This window comes from Chelonia mydas, chromosome 11, assembly GCF_015237465.2.
Source record: "Chelonia mydas isolate rCheMyd1 chromosome 11, rCheMyd1.pri.v2, whole genome shotgun sequence".
NCBI classification, from domain to species: Eukaryota; Metazoa; Chordata; order Testudines; family Cheloniidae; genus Chelonia; species Chelonia mydas.
Genome location: NC_051251.2, coordinates 2,149,883 through 2,168,511, shown reverse-complemented (window position 1 = coordinate 2,168,511; position 18,629 = coordinate 2,149,883). Strand labels below are relative to the sequence as shown.

Sequence of the window (18,629 nt, the reverse complement as noted above, 5' to 3'; positions counted from 1 at the left end):
TCTAAGGTGCCACAAGTACTCCTTTTCTTTTTGCGAATACAGACTAACACGGCTGTTACTCTGAAACCTAGAGTAAAGAACAGAATTGTCAGACACAGAGATTGACGCAATATGTTGGGGAAGAGTCGACACAGCTTTTGTCAAGGGCAATCAGGCCTCGCCAATCTATTAGCATTCTTTGAGGGGGTCAACAAGCATGTGGACAAGGGGGATCCAGTGGCTGTAGGGTACTTGGACTTTCAGAAAGCCTTTGACAAGGTCCCTCACCAAAGGCTCTGAAGCAAAGTAAACTGTCATGGGATAAGAGGGAAGGTCCTCTCATAGATCAGGAACTGGTTAAAAAACAGGAAACAAAGGGTAGGAATAAATGGTCAGTTTTCACAATTGAAAGTGGTAAATAGCGACGTCTCCCAAGTATCTGTATGGGGACCTGTGCTATTCAACATATTCATAGATGATCTGGAAAAGGGGGTAAACAGTGAGGTGGCTGTTTGCAGGTGATACAGAAGTACTCAGGATAGTTACGTCCAAAACTGACTGCAAAGCGTTATGAAGGGATCTCACAAAATTGGGTGACTGAGCAACAAAACGGCAGATGAAATTCAATGTTGATAAATGCAAAGTAATGCACGTTGGAAAACATAATCCCAACTATACCTATAAAATGATGGGGTCCAAATTAGCTGTGACCACTCAGGAAAGATCTTGGAGTCACTGTGGATAGTTCTCTGAAAACATCTACTCAATGTGCAGTGGCCGTCAAAAAAGCAAAAAGAATGTCAGGAACCATTAGGAAAGGGATCGATAATAAGAGAAAATATCATAATGCCACTATAGAAATCCATGGTATGCCCACACCTTGACTTCTGGTTGCTTCATTTAAAAAAGAAATTAGAATTGGAAAAGGTACAGAGAGGGGCAGCAAAACTGAGCAGGGTGATGGAACAGCTTCTATGTGAGGAGAGAGTAATAAGACTGGGACTGTTCATCTTAGAAAAGAGACGACTAAGGGGGGATATGACAGAGGTCTATAAAACCATGACTGGTGTGGAGAAAGTGAATAGGAAGTTTAACTTACCCCTTCATATAACACAAGAACCAGGGGTCACCCAATGAAATGAATAGGCAGCTGGTTTAAAACAAACAAAAGGAAGTATTTCTCCACAGAAGGCACAGTCAACCTGTGGAACTCCTTGCCAGGAGATGTTGTGGAGGCCAAAAGTATAACTGGATTCAAAAGAATTAGATAAGTTCATAGAAGTCCATCAATGTTATTAGCCAGCTAGTCAGGGATGCAACCCCCTGCTCTGGGTGTCCCTAAACCTCTGACTGTCAGAAGCTGGGACTGGACAATAGGGGATGGATTGCTCGATAGTTGCCCTGTTCTCTTTGTTCCCTCTGAAGCACCTGGCACTGGCCACTGTCAGAGACAGGACACTGGGCTAGATGGACCCTTGGTTCTTACGTTCTCCTGGTAAACTGTCCACACTCTCTTGGTTGGCTCCAGTTTGGGTACATGGAGCCTGCACAAATGAATGCTCCCAAGCGTTCTGGACACTGGAATCTGAGCTGCAGCGGGGACGGGTGTTTTCCAAACTGCTGTCAGATAGCACCTGGTTCAGCAAGGTCTTTACGCCTGGCCACATGGGGGTTTCTGTGAGAGTTGATGGGCCTGGCTGGGTCAGAGCTGCAGTGTCCTGGGGAAGCTGACTTTCCCATGGCCTCTCTAATAGCCCCAGAGTCTGCGTAGGCTCGGGCTGTAACATCCTCTGTCGTCCCAGGAGGGTTGTGGTGACCCAGGCTGTGCCGTCGGGGTCTTATGCCTACTGTGGACCAAGAACTCCTCCATAAACATGCCGCGTGTCCCTGGGGCAGGGTTATTCACGCTCTCCTGTGCCGTCCACGGATGGGCTTCTGGGAAGTGCCTCTGCCAAGAGACGGGAAGTGACTGTGGCCGTTGCCTGCAGCCACACTGCTCCGTTTCTGATCCCTGGTGGGTTCCAATGTGGCTCTGGTGGAACGCGGAATGCCGACAACGCTTAAAACAGACCCATGCTCACGTCATAACTGCAGTGCTTAGCGACGGCCAGACCTAGGGTGCCCTAGAGTTCCCACGCTCACACCCCCTTTTTTCAGTTGCTCAAAACCTTCCCCTTTTGGCCTGCAATTTTTTCAGGTTTGGGCTCCGTCCAAGCGTGAATCTTTTTGGAAAGTTTGAGCAAAACTGGGGCCATCATTACTGAGAACAGGTGGGGAGGGACAGCCATGGGCCTCCTTGTAAAAGACCGATATCACCGCCGTTTTGAACAGCTCTTCCTCTGAAGCCGGAGGAGCTAGAAAAGGAGGGTTTGGCAGAGAACTGGGCCTGAGGGAGGAGAAGTACATGATGTGCTGGTGAAAATTGTCCTTGACTCGGCTGGCTCGTAAGGGTTAAAAAGAAATCACTGTTTGCAGATGCACTGGAGTTCATTTTCTAATAATCGTGATGGTGCTTTGCTTTGTAACAACGACCTCCCCGTGTTCTCCGCAAGGAGGCACTGGCATGGCTGCGTTAGCAGAAAACATGGCACTGTTAACCTTGGGCACTGGAAGAGGCAGGGGCCCGGGGAATGAGTTTGTCAGACGATACGGAAGAGGCCGCGAGCAGATTCTGATTGCTTTTAAGCAGCGTCTCGTTTATTTTACACCAGTGCATTTTAAAAATGAACGCGCAAATCGGCAGCGTGGCGTTCCGTTCAGGTTTCGGAGCTGCATTTCGCGCCCATCTCATAAGATCATAGTAGCTTGCTAAGCAGACGGCAATGAATCATTGAAAAGACACCAGGCTTTGTGAAGCTTGCTAAGTACCCGATAAATACACCAGGGGACATTTGCACTCATGTGCCTGCCATCTCACCGCGGGCGGCCATCAAAGCAGTTTCTCCTCTAATGGCACAATCGTGGCTGGCAAACCAGGTGGGCCGCCTCGCAGATCTGCGCCCCCCAATGGGTCTGGCAGTCACAGACGTTGCCAGGCCCGAGATAGGGGCCTGTCATGCCTGCAAACAGCGAGAGCCAGGCGCAGGCCAGGTGGAACCACGCTCGTGCCGCAATGTGTCTAGCTACCCTGGTCCCAGTCTCAGACCAGAGCTGCTGCGACCGTTTTCATCGAAAGCCGTCCTTCGACGGAAACCCTGGACGTTTTTGGACACCCCCCTCCCAACCCTCTGTTTGGATCAAAAATGTTCCGCGTAGTTGTTGAAAAACCCGAAGGCCCCCAAAGCGAAAAAAGCAAAAAGCAAAAACAACAAAAAATTTCAGGGCTTTCAACAAGAACCCCAAGTATTGCAGCAACAACGGGAAATACCCACTGGTGCCGCGTCTCTCGTGGGAAGGAACCCTGAGTTCCCAGCCGGCCCGTCTCAGAGCCTCAGTGAGGAAAGTCAGCAGGTCTGGCGCGGAGGGGCTGGGGGGGCCGCTGCGCCCCCTACCTTGCAGTGGTTTCCATCATGCACAGGGTTCACCCTTGGGTTCAATGGCTCACAGCACCCCCACTATACACATTGTTCCAGCCCCCCGATCTGAAGCAGCTTTGATTAACGGTCCCTGCTCGGCACCCCTACCAGCTGCACCCCAGATCTGCCGCCTGCAGAGATCCCCAGCCCGTGCTGCTGGTGGGGGGGGCGGGGAGGGGGCGCAGTCTGAAGCTGCCGTTGCTGGAGTTCTCCGTCCGCGGAGCTCTAATGACATCCAGCTGGAGCGTCTCCCCCGGCACGCCGCGTGCTCCCTGCAGGCTGTGGCTGGCACAAGGCGAGCTTCCCAGCTGGGCATCACTTTCACAGGCCATTTCGGGGCCTTGTGGGAGCTGGCTCAGCTGGGGGACCTGCAGGAACATGCTGTTTGCTTTCATGTTCTCCCCATGGCTTGGCCCTCGCCAGCCACCTCAGAAGGGGAGAAGATGGGGGGATTAGCATGGGACCGATCCCGGACCCTTGTCCATGCACAGCATCCCTCTGCCTTCAGTGGGGTTCCTCTGGGAACCGGGATTACCGAGGCTGCAAGACGGAGCCCTTAGATGGTCTTGCCCCTGTTTCTCTTTTAGCCTCTGTTCAGAAGCTAGCGCCCCACCCTGCCCGCTGCTCTGATACCAGCCCCCCCCTTCCCAATGCTCTCCCCAGAGCGCCCTTCACTTGGTCGACGTTCTCCTGGCATTGAGTGTGAAAGGGCCTGATCCTGGGCTCTACGTTCTGCTTTGACTCTGGCTCTGGCTGGATTACGCCTGCCCCATCGGAATCCCCAGCAAAGCCCCCAACCCCCATATAGCCCCCAGCCCCCGTTCAGCCCCCAACACCCATACAGCCCCCAGCCCCCGTTCAGCCCCCAACCACCGTACAGACCCCAGGCCGCCTACAGCCCCCAGCCCCAGGCCCTGTTCAGCCCCCAGCCCCCGTACAGCCCCCAACCCCCGTACAGCTCTCAAACCCCATTCAGTCCTCAAACCCCGTACAGCCCCCAGGCACCGTACAGCCCCCATGCCAATGGAAAAGATGCTGCTGGAGGCCAAAGGACGGAAGACAGGTCACACACTGGCCCCTCCTGCCCCAGCTCTCGCCATGCGCCCACGGTCTACGGCACGCCCACGCCGCGGCTCTTTCCCAGCTGGTGGAAGCAGCCCAGGGGCACCGTTGGGTTCACACACTCACTGGGAGCTCTTGCCCCAGCTCTCAGGCAGAGCAGGGTGGCTGTGGTCAGTGGGGCTCTGGGGCTGCCCCGGGCAGACAGGGAAGAATTGTTGGGGACGTAGAAGTGGGTGGCAACCTGGGCAGTGGTGACCATGAGATGGTCGAGTTCAGGATCCTGACAAAAGGCGGAAAGGAGAGCAGCAGGACACAGACCCTGGACTTCAGAAAAGCAGACTGTGACTCCCGCAGGGAACTGATGGGTAGGATCCCCTGGGAGGCTAATGTGAGGGGGAAAGGAGCCCGGGAGAGCCGGCTGTATTTTAAAGATGCCTTATTGAGGGCGCAGGAACAAACCATCCCGATGTGCAGAAAGAAGAACAAATATGGCAGGCGACCAGCTTGGCTTAACAGTAAAATCTTCGGTGAGCTTAAACACAAAAAGGAAGCTTACAAGAAGTGGAAACTTGGACAGATGACTAGGGAGGAGCATGCAGGGGTGAAATCAGGAAGGCCAAAGCACAACCGGAGTTGCAGCTAGCAAGGGATGTGAAGGGGAACAAGAAGGGTTTCTACAGGTATGTTAGCAACAAGAAGAAGGTCAGGGAAAGTGTGGGCCTCTTACTGGATGGGGGAGGCAACCTAGTGACAGAGGATGTGGAAAAAGCTGAAGTACTCAATGCTTTTTTTGCCTCAGTCTTCACAGACAAGGTCAGCTCCCAGACTACTGCACTGGGCAGCACAGCGTGGGGAGGAGGTGAGCAGCCCTCAGGGGTGAAAGAACAGGTCCAGGACTATTTAGAAAAGCTGGACGTGCACAAGTCCATGGGGCCAGATGTGCTGCATCCGAGGGTGCCGAGGGAGTTGGCGGATGTGATTGCAGAGCCATTGGCCATTATCTTTGAAAACTCGCGGCGATCGGGGGAGGTCCTGGATGACTTGAAAAAGGCAAATATAGGGCTCATCTTTAAAAAAGGGAAGAAGGAGAATCCGGGGAATTACAAACCGGTCAGCCTCACCTCAGTCCCCGGAAAAATCATGGAGCAGGTCCTCAAGGAATCCATTTTGAAACACTTGGAGAGGAAAGTGATCAGGAACAGTCAGCATGGATTCACCAAGGGCAAGTCATGCCTGACCAACCTGATTGCCTTCTGTGATGAGATAACTAGCTCTGTGAATATGGGGAAAGCAGTGGACATGATATACCTTGACTTTAGCAAAGCTTTTGATATGGTCTCCCACAGCATTCTTGCCAGCAAGTTAAAGAAGTATGGGCTGGATGAATGGACTATAAGGCGGATAGAAAGCTGGCTAGATCGTCAAGCTCAACGGGTAGCGATCAATGGCTCCATGTCTAGTTGGCAGCCGGTGTCAAGTGGAGTGCCCCAAGGGTCGGTCCTGGGGCCAGTTCTGTTCAATATCTTCATAAGTGATCTGGAGGATGGTGTGGATTGCACCCTCAGCAAGTTTGCAGATGACACTAAACTGGGAGGAGAGGTAGATACACTGAAGGGTAGGGATAGGGTCCAGAGTGACCTAGACAAATCAGAGGATTGGGCCAAAAGAAATCTGATGAGGTTCAACAAGGACAAGTGCAGAGTCCTGCACTTAGGACGGAAGAATCCCATGCACCGCTACAGACTAGGGACCGAATGGCTCGGCAGCAGTTCTGCAGAAAAGGACCTAGGGGTTACAGTGGATGAGAAGCTGGATATGAGTCAGCAGTGTGCCCTTGTTGCCAAGAAGGCTAACGGCAAATTGAGTTGCATTAGTAGGAGCATTGCCAGCAGATCGAGGGAAGTGATTATTCCCCTCTATTCGGCATTGATGAGGCCACATCTGGAGTACTGCTTCCAGTTTTGGGCCCCCCACTACAGAAGGGGTGTGACAAACTGGAGAGAGTCCAGTGGAGGGCAATGAAAATGATCAGGGGGCTGGAACACATGACTTATGAGGAGAGGCTGAGGGAACTGGGATTGTTTAGTCTGCGGAAGAGAAGAATGAGGGGGGATTTGATAGCTGCTTTCAACTACCTGAAGGGAGGTTCCAAAGAGGATGGAGCTCGGCTGTTCTCAGTGGTGGCAGATGACAGAACGAGGAGCAATGGTCTCAAGTTGCAGTGCGGGAGGTCTAGGTTGGATGTTAGGAAAAACTTTTTCACTAGGAGGGTGGTGACGCACTGGAATGCGTTACCTAGGGAGGTGGTGGAATCTCCTTCCTTAGAGGTTTTTAAGGCCCGGCTTGACAAAGCCCTGACTGGAATGATTTAGTTGGGGGTTGGTCCTGCTTTGAGCAGGGGGTTGGACTAGATGACCTCCTGAGGTCTCTTCCAACCCTGATATTCTATGATTCTATGACACCCTGGGGGGCATGGAGCAAGGCAGTGAGTTGGGGGTTGCTGGTTAAGACCAAGGCTGCCTTGGACACCCCCCCATCCCCACCCCTAGTGAGCTGTTGTGGGCAGAAGGCTGGCGTGGGGATTGAGCCAGGAGGCCCAGTCCGAGGGGTAGGGAACACAGGATCCACAGCTGTCCTAGGGACCCCGATCGCATACTGTCCTGTGCGCTCCAAGCGGGAGCCTGCCCAGCAGAGCAGTTGTCCGTTTCCGGGCTGCCCTGCTGGCCTCGTCCTGTGAAAGCCGAGCTCCCTTCCTCACCCGGACATCAGCCTGGGAGGGGCTCTTTGACCCCGTGCAGCTCTCGCTTCCCCTCGAGGCATCTGAGCAGTGGGGGCCGGGGGACAAGGGCTTGGGCAGGACTCCTGGGTTCTGTGGCCTACTCTTCTGCTCACTGACCTTGCGTGACCTTGGGGAAGGCACATCCCAGCTCCAGGCTCCAGTTTTCCTGTCTGTCCAAGGAGACTCGCGAATCCTGACCCGTCTTCACAGGGCGCTGCAGGCTTCTTCTTAGTGCAGGTGGTACCGCAGGATTCATCACCAAACGTGGTCTGCTGGTTGGATCGTTAGCTTCCCCGGCTCGGGCCGGGCACTGATGGGGAGCGTGACGTGAACACTGATCCATGCCCCCAGGAACCAGCTTTCCAAAGGAAGGGGTTAGAGCACCATCCTTGGAGAGAAACACCAGTGGATAAGCCGGATTCCTCGCCCCACCTTAGCCCTGGTGGGTGCAGTGGGTGGGACTCAGGAGTTGCAGCTCCTGGAACCCCGGGCGGCCCGACCCGGTGTGAATTAGAGCCATGAGGATCACGGGGAGCTCTGCTCGGCCCCAGCCCCTCCCTCGCCTTCAGCTGGAGTTTACACATTTTAATTAGTTTAAGTTAATTGGAATGAATACTTAACAATCTAAACATTTTCCGGGCCACCCACAACCTTTCGACCCGCACCATCGTTTCCGCAGGAAGCTTTCGGCCTGTTGGAAAATCTTCAGCTCTCCAAAGCCGACAGATTTTCGGCTTTTTGTTGGAAATCACCAAAAAATCTGAATGGGGAATTTGGAAGGAAACCCCCCCCCCCCGCCCCCATTTTCCCCCTCCAAATTTCCCACACAAAATAATCGGCATTTTCTGAGCAGCCCGGTGTGGAGGACGGCAGAGCCTCCCCTGCCAGCTCTGTAGGCGAGTCCCCTGCGCAGGGAGTTCCCCGACGGTGTCTCCAGCAGCTTGACACCCCCTGCACCCCACGGAGCAGAGACTCCAGCCCTAGGTCAGATCAAACCAATCACTCTGCTCCCAGGCAGGGCGATGCACAAAGCAGAGAGAGGGAGGGGAAGGGTAACCCAGTGGTTAGAGCTGTATCCTGGGACTTGGGAGACTCTGGGTCAGGTCCCCATTCTGCCACAGATTTCTCATGTGACCTCTTGGGCAAGTCACATAATCTGGCCTCAGTTTCCCATCTGCACCATGGGGGATTGTGATGCAGAAAGCAAACATCTGCAAAGCTGCATCCTCCTTACCCCCCTCCTTTGCCACCGGGCACTGCTATGCTGAGACAATGCCCGCTGTGCGCTTTCCTTGTACTCCTGTCAGTCTCCACCTGATATGTGTGAATCCAGGACTTTTCTCTCGCCTCTCGAACATGCCAGCCGCCCCGGGCCGTCTCCCCTGCTGCCGGCGAGCCAGTCGGGGGCAGCATGAAATGCCCTCCGTGGAATGGGAGCGCCACCTTGGCAGACATACTGGCTCCTACCAGGAGCTATTCCAGAAAGGGTTGCAGCCTGCAAAGGGGATCCCTTCCGGAGCAGCTCATTCTTACTGTTGGAGCCTGCCCTCCCTGCCCCCCCTGAAATGCAGCCCCCCGACCCAGTGGAGGAAGGGGTCCCTGAATCATGCCTGCGGCGTGGTGGGAGGGCGCTGCCAAGGCGCTACCAGATCTCTGCCCCCAAGGGCTTACAGTGAAAGGGCAACAGAAGCAGACAAGACAAGAGGGAACACAGAGCAGGGAGTGACTCCCGGAGCATGGAGGAGTCCCAGCAAGGCGGGATTCTCGCAGCGCTGGGCACGTTCCAGCCGCGTGGGGAGACGCAGGGGGCAGGAAGCAGGGGGGAGGGGAGGGATGGACAGAGGCAGGGCTGGAGGTATGGAGAGCTTGGACTGGCTTGAGCTGTGATGCAGAAGCAGCGTGGGACCTAGGGCAGCAGGCGAGGGGCTGCAGGGGGGTGGGGGGACCTGCGGAAGGGGCACCCAACCAGGAATCAGGAGGTCTCAGTTTCACTCCTTTATCTGCCACTGCCTCACTGTGAGAGCTGGGGGGAGTCCCCTGCCCTGGCCCTGCCTCAGTTCCCCCTCACTGCAAAGTGTCAGTGATGATACCGACCCAGCTTTGCAACAAGCTTTGCACCCTGTGGAGGGAAGGGCTGTGGCAGGCTATGTCTGCTGTGGGGGGTGGGGGAGGGCGGCAGACGGACCATGGGCTGGGCAGGCCAGACAGCGGAAGGTTGCAGCAGGAGAGAGCCCAGCCTAGGCTTGGCGATCGGGGTGGGGTGAAAGGGGTGAGACGTTGGGAGCTGGGGTGGGAGGGGCAGAGAGAGGCGCTCCGGGCTGCGTGGGTGCAGGGCAGGGGGCTGGAGGGGTCCCCGGAGAAGGGGCCGGGGAGGCGGATGGTGGGAGGCACAGCATAGAAAGAAGCAGAGACACCTTCAACCCCTGTGGATTGGACCCTCCGCGGGTGCCTGTGGGCCTGTGCTGTCCTTGGCATCGCGCCGCCCCCCGCGGGTGAACCCCTGTCGTCCCCTCCCCCGGGGCAGCACTGAACGCCTTGCTCAGCGCTTAGAGGGAAGAAGTAGCGCCAGGCACTCGGTGGGGCGCCAGGCGTGCCTCCTCGTGGGAGGGCTGCCTGGCTCCCGGGGGCTGGGGGGGAGGCTCTCGGAAGGTCGCCCCCATCAGCACTTCCCCGGGGCCAGGGTGAGGGGCCTCAGGGCAGGCATCACCACATCCCAGCAGCTCCCAGCCCCACTGGCGCCGACCGGCCTCATGCTGGAGACCTCAGCAGAGCCCAGGGCGTTCTGGAGGCCGAACCAGGCCTTGTCGCCGCCCCGGCTGGCCCATCGCTCTGCTGGGAGACCCTGACTCCTCTGGCCTGGGCTGACCACCCCCCCCGGTGCTCCGTCCTGCCTGTCCCCCGGCCGGACCCCCTGCTTTCCCAGCCTCTGACTGACCCCCCGCCCTTCGCTTCCTCGCAGGCTTCCGGGAGAGCGCCTTCGCCTACGCCATTGCGGCCGCCGGGGTGGTGCACGCCGTCTCCAACGCCTGCGCCCTCGGCAAGCTGCAGGCCTGCGGCTGCGACCAGAAGCGCCGGGGGGACGAGGAAGCCTTCCGCATGAAGCTGCACCGGCTCCAGCTGGAGGCCATGAACCGGGGCAAAGGGATGGTGCACGGGGTCCGCCTGGAGCACATGCCGGCCGAGGCCCCAGGGCTCCAGGACTCCTGGGAGTGGGGGGGCTGCAGCCCCGATGTGGACTATGGGGAGAAGTTTTCCAAGGATTTCCTCGACTCCCGGGAAACCTACAGGGACATCCACTCCCGCATGAGGCTGCACAACAACCGCGTCGGCCGGCAGGTGAGTCCGTGCGCGCTGCAGGCAGGTCGCCCCTGGGGGGCGCCGTGGTGCACAGGGGGAGCAGGGGCAGGCGCGGCAGCACTGGGGGACAGCCCCCCGCTCGATGCCTCTGCGAGGGGCAGCCAGGGCAGGTTCCTGGAGTGGGGGGCGGGGGAAGCTGCTCACGCCCACAGCTGCTCGAAATGTTGTTGCTGAATGAAAATTTTGACCTGAAACGGCCTTTCCACCTAGGGTGACCAGTTGTCCCAATTTTATAGGGGCCATCGTGATTTTGGGGTCTTTTTCTTATAGAGGCTCCTATTACCCCCCACCCCCGTCCCGGTTTTTCACACTTGCTGTCTGGTCGCCCTATTCCACCAAGCTGGCGTTTCTGCCAGAAAACTCCCACTTTCCTCTGCGTCTTTTGGAAGCATTTCCCCGCATTTCGTTTTGGTGGGGAAAATCCCCCTTTCTCCCTCCCTTTGGGTTTAAATCCCCCGCTCTCTTTTCCCACCTCGAGGGAAGCAAATCATCTGAAAAGATTCAGAGCGGAGCAGAGTCGGGATTGTTTTGGTTGGGTTCTGGGTTGTCTGACAGAGACAGGAATTGGGGTTTGGTTTGGGGCACCTCAGCCAGACCGGGCTGGAAAAGAGAGCCTGGGACTCCCCCGCCTTGCAAACATCTTCCTCTTGCCGGGAGCCGTGGCATCTTTGCCAGAGAGACCCGCTCTGCACCGGGGGGCTTGCTCCTCGCACAGTCACATGGCTGGGCCGCGGAGGGCATCACGCGATCAGAAGCTCTCTGCACTTCTGCAGGGCGCCTTCCATTCCATCCCCATTAGCCCCCATCCGGGCCGCGTGGCACTGGGCGCTGGGCAGACGGCTCAGGATGGCCCCTGCCCCAGAGAGCTGCCAGGCCACAGGTCGGACAGGGCGTGATCGGTAGAGGAAACGGGCAGAGAGGGGGAACAATAAGCCGAGAGCAGCAGAGAAGCAGCAGCCCCAGCTCAGCACTTGCCGGGCCAAGGCTGGGTGGGAGGGGTTGGCTGGCGCCGCAGTAGAGGTGGGTTTTCAGGAGGGAGCTGAAGGTGGCGGTTGCACTAATGCTGACGGGACGTTTGTCCCGTGGGTGGATGTTGGGGGGGGAAGGGATGTCCCACCACCCACCACTGAGCGGCAGCCCCCTCGGGGTGTGACGTGGCAGCTGGTTCACAGTGCTCAGCAGGGTAAGACGGGACGTGGAGAACAAGAGCTGCGGGGGCACTTCGGTGGCAGAATGGAATCGCCCCACCTGGAATTTGGCCAGGCTTTGCTGGAAAGGCTTCAAGGGAGCCACAGCCCTTGGGGGCCAGGGAGCTGTGTGTGCACGTGGGCAGGGGTGCATGTGTGGGTGTGTCCGTGCGACCGGAGGGGTCAGCAAAGCACAGATGGCCTGGTGCACGAGGGTGCAGGGGCAGCGAGTTATATGCACTCGTGGTGCCTGGGCTCCACCAATATTCAGGGTCCGGCGGCCCAGCTCCACCGATGTTTGGGGCCAGGTCTCTCCCTCGGCCCTGCCTGCCGCCCCCCTGCACCTCCCCCAAGTGTCCCCCGGCCCCCACTTGCTGCCCCCACTCACCTCCCCTGGCCCCAGAGCCTGCAGCTCAGCTGACTCTGCTCTGCAGGCTCCCCGCATCAACTGCTGCTGCAGGGTCCTAGTGCCCCCTATTCACTAACGGCAGGGCAGGCTGCCCTTACCCTGCCCTTCTGCCCTAGCCCTGAGCCTCCCCAACACCCCAAACCCCTCAACCCCAGCCCCAGCCAGCCCTCATCCCCCCGCACCCTAATCCTCTGCCTCAGCCCTGAGCCCCCTCCCACACCCCAAACCTCTCATCCTCAGCCCCACAGCCCTCACCCCTGCAGCCCCTCCTATCCCCAAACTCCCTCCCAGCAGTTTTGGCTATGCAGGCTGGAGAAGCAGAGATCCCCACCATGCAGGCAGGGACTCCTTCCCGTGGGGCCGGCCTGAGGGCAAATAGCACTCTGGGCGAACTGCCTGCGGGAAGAGGGGACAAAACCCCACACAGACCTTTAAAGCCTTTTAATCAATAGGAATGCAATATGCAAATAAACTAAAGTATGTCATCAGGCAATTAACATAAGAACCTAAGAACGGCCAGACTGGGTCAGACCAAAGGTCCGTCTAGCCCAGTGTCCTGTCTGCCGGCAGTGGCCAGGGCCAGGTGCCCCAGAGGGAATGAACCGAACAGGGAATCAGCAAGTGATCCATCCCCTGTCGCCCATTCCCAGCTTCTGGCAAACAGAGGCTAGGGACACCATCCCTGCCCATCCTGGCTAATAGCCATTGATGGACCTATCCTCCATGAACTTAACTAGTTCTTTTTTTAACCCTGTTATAGTCTTGGCCTTCACAACATCCTCTGGCAAGGAGTTCCACAGGTTGACTGTGTGTTGTGTGAAAAAATACTTCTGTTTGTTTTAAACCTGATGCCTATTAATTTCATTGGGTGACCCCTAGTTCTTGTGTTATGAGAAGAAGTAAATAACATTTCCTTATTTACTTTCTCCCCACCAGTCATGATTTTATAGACCTCTATCGTATCCCCTCCATGTCATCTCTTTTCCAAGCTGAAAAGTCTCAGTCTTATTAATCTCTCCCCATACGGCAGCTGTTCCATACCCCTAATCATTTTTGTTGCCCTTTTCTGAACCTTTTCCAATTCCAATATATCTTTTTTGAGATGGGGCAACTACATCTGCACGCAGTATTCAAGGTGTGGGCGTACCATGGATTTATATAGAGGCAATAGGATATTTTCTGTTTTATTATCTATCCCTTTCTTAATCATTCTCAACATTCTGTTCGCTTTTTTGACTGCCACTGCGCATGAAGTGGATGATTTCAGAGAACTATCGACCATGACTCCAAGATCTCTGTCTTGAGTGGTAACAGCTAATTTAGACCCCATCATTGTATATGTAGAGTTGGGATGATGTTTTCCATTGTGCATTACTTTGCAATTATCAACATTGAATTTCATCTGCCATTTTGTTGCCAAATCACCCAGTTTTGAGAGATCCCTTTGTAGCTCTTCTCAGTCTGCCTGGGACTTAACTATCTTGAGTACTTTTGTATCATCTGCAGATTTTGCCACCTCACTGTTTACCCCTTTTTCCAGATCAATTATGAATATGTTGAATAGGACTGGTCCCAGTACAGACCCCTGGGAGACACCACTATTTACCACCATCCATTCTGAAAACTGACCATTTATCCCTACCCTTTGTTTCCTATCTTTTAACCAGTTACTGATCCATGAAAGGACCTTCCCTCTTATCCCATGACAGCTTACTTTGCTTAAGAGCCTTTGGTGAGGGACCTTGTCAAAGGTTTTCTGAAAATCTAAATACACTATAGCCACTGGATCCTCCTTGTCCACATGCTTGTTGACCCCTTCAAAGAATTCTAATAGATTGCTGAGGCCTGATTTCCCTTTACAAAAACCATGTTGACTCTTCCCCAACAAATTATGTTCATCTCTGTGTCTGACAATTTTGTTCTTTGCTATCGTTTCAACTAGTTTGCCCGGTACTGAAGTCAGGCTTACCGGCCTGTAATTGCCAGGATCGCCTCTGGAGCCTTTTTTAAAAATTGGCATCACATTAGCTACCCTCCAGTCACCTGGTAGCTGATTTAAATGATAGGTTACAGACGACAGTTAGTAGTCCTGCACTTTCACATTTGAGTTCCTTCAGAACTCTTGGGGGATCCCATCTGGTCCTGGTGACTTATTGCTGTTTAGTTTATCAGTTTGTTCCAAACCCTCCTCTAGTGACACGATTGGCTTAGTTATTGGTGCTGTCACAGCTGCCCCTCCTCCAGCTCTCAGCTGTTCAGATCTGACTGCAAATCCCCCCAAAACCTCTAATCTGGGGGTTTCTTTTCTTCGAGCGGAACCATACAACCTGTATCCCTGCAGGCGACTCACGGCGGAGGGACTCGCTGAATAGGATTTAAAGAAAAGCGTGTTCTTTATTTTATTATTCTTTCTATCACAGTTGCATCCAGGAACCCCAGTCCCGGAGCAGGGCCCCATTCTGCTAATCACTGGGCAGTGCAGACAAGTAAAACTTTCCCCATACGCTCAGACTCTAGGTGGTCTTTGGGAAGCTCTCGTGCAATTGCTGCGTTGCGGATCCGCGAGCTCCATCAGTCTCCTCCTCAGCTAGTCGAAACACAGACCAGCGGGTTGACCCCCTTGCTCCGCAAGGATTTCCCATCTGAGGCCACGCTGGTGCCAGCTCTCGCATTGCTCAGACTTTGGTGCTTTTGCCAAACATATTTGTTTGTTTTGTCCCTGTAACAAATTAGTAGCCACCTAGGAACTTTGCTGAGGCAGCCAGGATCAAACTCAGGGTATGTCTACACAGCAAAGAAAACCCTCTGGCTGGCCAGTGCCAGCCCATGCGGGCTTACGGGGCTCAGGCTGTGGGGCTGTTCCTTTGCTGTGTAGACGCCCGGGCTTGGGCTGGAGCCCGAACTCTGGGACCCTCCCACCCTGCAGGGTCCGAGAGCTCAAGTCAGCTGGCACAAGCTGCTGTGCAGACATATCCTCAGAGTCTTTTGCTTCAAGTCCACAAGCCCCTAAGCTAAAGGAGAATCCCAATTCACTCTTAACAGTATAGACCCTATGACACACAGCTGAGGCGTTCTGATTCCATCCAATACAGGGCAGTGTGGAGTACCAAGTAAGGGCTTGATTCTCTCATGTGCTTCATTCTGAACAGACAGCATGTGTGTAAAACACACGCTCACACGCACACACACACGGAGCCCTTTCATCATGAAGCCCATGGGAGAATCAGGCCCTTGCTTGCTGCTTCACACGGGCTCTCCTAGTCTGCTGGTAGTCCTACCCACAGTTCAGGTTCTCTAACACTTCCCATTATAAGGCCCTATTTTCAGTCGCTTATAACTTTGCCAAACTTCAGCCATCCAAGCTGACATTTTCAAAGCTGGGCATCTGCCTCAGGCTGCATTGTCCTGGACAGGTTCAGCAGAAATGGTGCAGCCCTTTCCGAGAACGAGAGGAGGGGACAACATATTGTTCTGTCCCTGTTAAAACAATTCATAGGGCCTTTTGGTTGAGAAGTTCTAGTGTGTCTGTTCTTTGGCGCAGGGGCTTAAAATTTGGTGGGGCGGTTACCCTGGTCACTGGGATGAGTCTTTTATTATTCCCAAGAAAAGCTGCCCAAATTTGGCCAAGTTATAGGCCTCTGAAAAATCTCAGTTTACACGTGCTCAGTAGAACCTTGTTAGAGTTCCGCAGCTAAATTTCCCAATGATTCCGACCTCACTGAGCATGCTCAGTCCCCTTTCAGCTTCTACATGTGGCCGGACAGCACATGCGCCATCCCCACACAGTGGCTGAGCGTGCTCCAGCCCCGGGATGCTGGGGCTGATCCAGACTTTCCCTGCATTTGCTCCTCCTGGCTGCCAGTCTTGCCAGAGGTTGCAGTGGCAGCCAGGCCCTGTACTGACATCAGGGAGCCTGTGTGTATCCTGGGTCCTCAGTTACCCCCCTGCTGGACCCAGGAAGTGCGGAGGAGGAAAACGCCTGATTTGAATACCGAAGGGACAAAAGAGCCATAATGCATACACACAAGGGGGCTGAATTAAGGTTATGTGGGCGCCCTTCCTTCTGGTATTTCCTAACTTTTGACTGCTCAGTGTTGCAACCTCAGTGTTCTCTAAACATAGTGTGTGTAATAATGTAACAGAAGAGAAAGCTGGGATGTGGAGCGGGCCCAGGGTTCTGGCGGCTCTTGCGTTGCTCGTGTGGTTACTGGGATGCCATCAGAACACCCGTATGTGGGTCGGCTTGTGGATCATTTTTACCAGCTACCAGTGTAATAGCCTGTGTATCCTCTGGGCAATACACACACTGGGTGCACACCCACACAGCTGCCTAGCGGGGGTTAATATAGGTCTCTACCCCCAAGCAAGGAGAGACCACACAATTGGACACACCACAAGTAACAGTTGGTGCAGGCTGTGACAGATGCTCAGAACTCTGAGTCCCCTTAAGGGCAGAAGGGACCACCATGGTTAGCTAGTGTGGCCTCCTGTCTAACACAGGTGTTCTGGGGCATTGCACCATGAGGTTACTCTAGTAACAAGGGGCGAATGGCACGCAGAGTCCTCTGAGCCAGACACGGACCCTGCTTGTGGCTTCTCTGTGGCTAGCAGGCGTGGAACCATTTTATCTAACTCGAGCCCAGTGCGGCCGCGGGGCTGGTGTGACAATGTGACACAGCAGGGAGGGGGGAGTGTTGACCTGGGAATGTGGCAGGGGAGTTTCAATGGGAGACCTGAGAGCCTGTCACCTGAGCCAGGAGGGGGAGGGGGAGGTAACACCTCTGCCCGGGAATGTGAACAGAGGCTGCAGCAGGGAACCTGCTGCGGGGGGTTTAGTTTCAATTTGGGGCTGTGTGGAGGAACGCAGGGAACCCCAGGGCTGGGGTCTAAGCTCCCTGCTCCCCCAGAAGCACTTGACTGAGGGGTCCTGGGTGTACCCACAAGCTCTGTTTTGGACTGTGTTCCTGTTGTCCAATAAACCTTCCGTTGTACTGGCTGGCTGAGAGTCTCAGTGAATCCCAGGAAGAAGGGTGCAGGGCCTGGACTCCCCCACACTCCTTGACAACTGGTGGCAGCGGTGGGATCTACTGCACCCCGTGAACGGCACTTCCTGCAGTAAGTGACTGGGGAACAGTAAAACGAAGGGGGATTGATGGGGACCAGGCATGCTGAAGATTCAGAGAGAGGCGGTTTCAGGGGGCGGTTAACCCCTGGGAGTGTGTGACCAGAGAGAAGGACTTTTGCAGTAACAGGGTCCCCCGGGGGATTGCAGCGAGCGGTCCCAGGGGCGGAGGAGTCTGCAGCTCGACCCTGGCAAAGAGGTGGTGACCTCAAGAAGGACTGGCACACTAAGGGTTTTTCCTGGAAACCGTGGAAAGCTGCCCGGCCTGCGAGTGGCCAGCAGAGAGATGTACGCTAAACACCTTAAGAGCGACCTGGTGGAGCTGTGCAGGCAGAGGGGGCTGCGCATCGGGAGGTCCACCAAGGAACAGCTGATTGCCCAGTTGGAGGAGAGGGATCGCTTGGATGACCCGATCCCTGTCCCGGAGGGAAGCCGCCCGGCGGACGCAGCATGGGCCCTGGGGCCTGACCGGGCTGGGAGGGGTCAGACTGCTGCCGAGGACATCCCGAGACCCTTCCTACCTAGGCCTGGGGGAGGGGTTGGGGGAAGCCCAGCGAATATCGAGGGCACCCTGACCCCGGCAGCCAGCAGGGGATCCTCCCGGCAGAGCTCCCCATCCCTGGAGCGGATGCGGCTGGAATGGGAGAGGGAGATGAAAATGAGGGAGCTGGAGGATCATGAAAAACAAGGTAAGCATGAGCAGGAGGAGAAGGAGCAGAAACGTCAGGAGAAGGAGAAACAAAGACAGCATGAACTGGAGCTGGCCAGGCTGAGGAGCAGTGGGGTGGGTGAGTGCGGTGAGTGAGGGGGAACCCAAGACTGCAAGGAGCTTTGATAAGTGCTTCCTGGCCCAGCGGAAGGAGGGGGAGGACATCAATAGCTTCCTGACGGCCTTTGAGAATGCCTGCGAGATGCACAGGGTTGACCCTGCAGACAGGCCCATGACATCCCCTCACAGGGCACCAGGGAATCCGGCGCACCCGGCAGAGGTTGCTACAGAACTTTTACTGGCCCGGGGTCTTTACCAGTGTCCGGCAGTATTGCCGATCCTGCGACCCCTGTCAGAGGGTGGGGAAGGCCCGGGACAAGGGGAAAGCACCTTTGAGACCTTTGCCCATCATTGAGGAGCCTTTCCAGAAGGTGGCCATGGACATCGTGGGGCCTCTCAGCAAGACGACCCAGTCGGGGAAGAAATACATTCTGGTGGTGGTAGATTTTG

General features: G+C 55.4%; 1 protein-coding gene across 1 annotated transcript in view; it reads left to right on the top strand.

Annotated features, from left to right (window-relative positions):
* Positions 1–18,629, top strand: part of WNT10A (Wnt family member 10A) — a 47,935-nt gene that overhangs the window by 16,438 nt on the left and 12,868 nt on the right. The window contains exon 3 of the mRNA XM_037913017.2: positions 10,295–10,671. Coding sequence (XP_037768945.1) covers positions 10,295–10,671 — 377 coding nt within the window. The remainder of the gene's footprint in view (positions 1–10,294; positions 10,672–18,629) is intronic.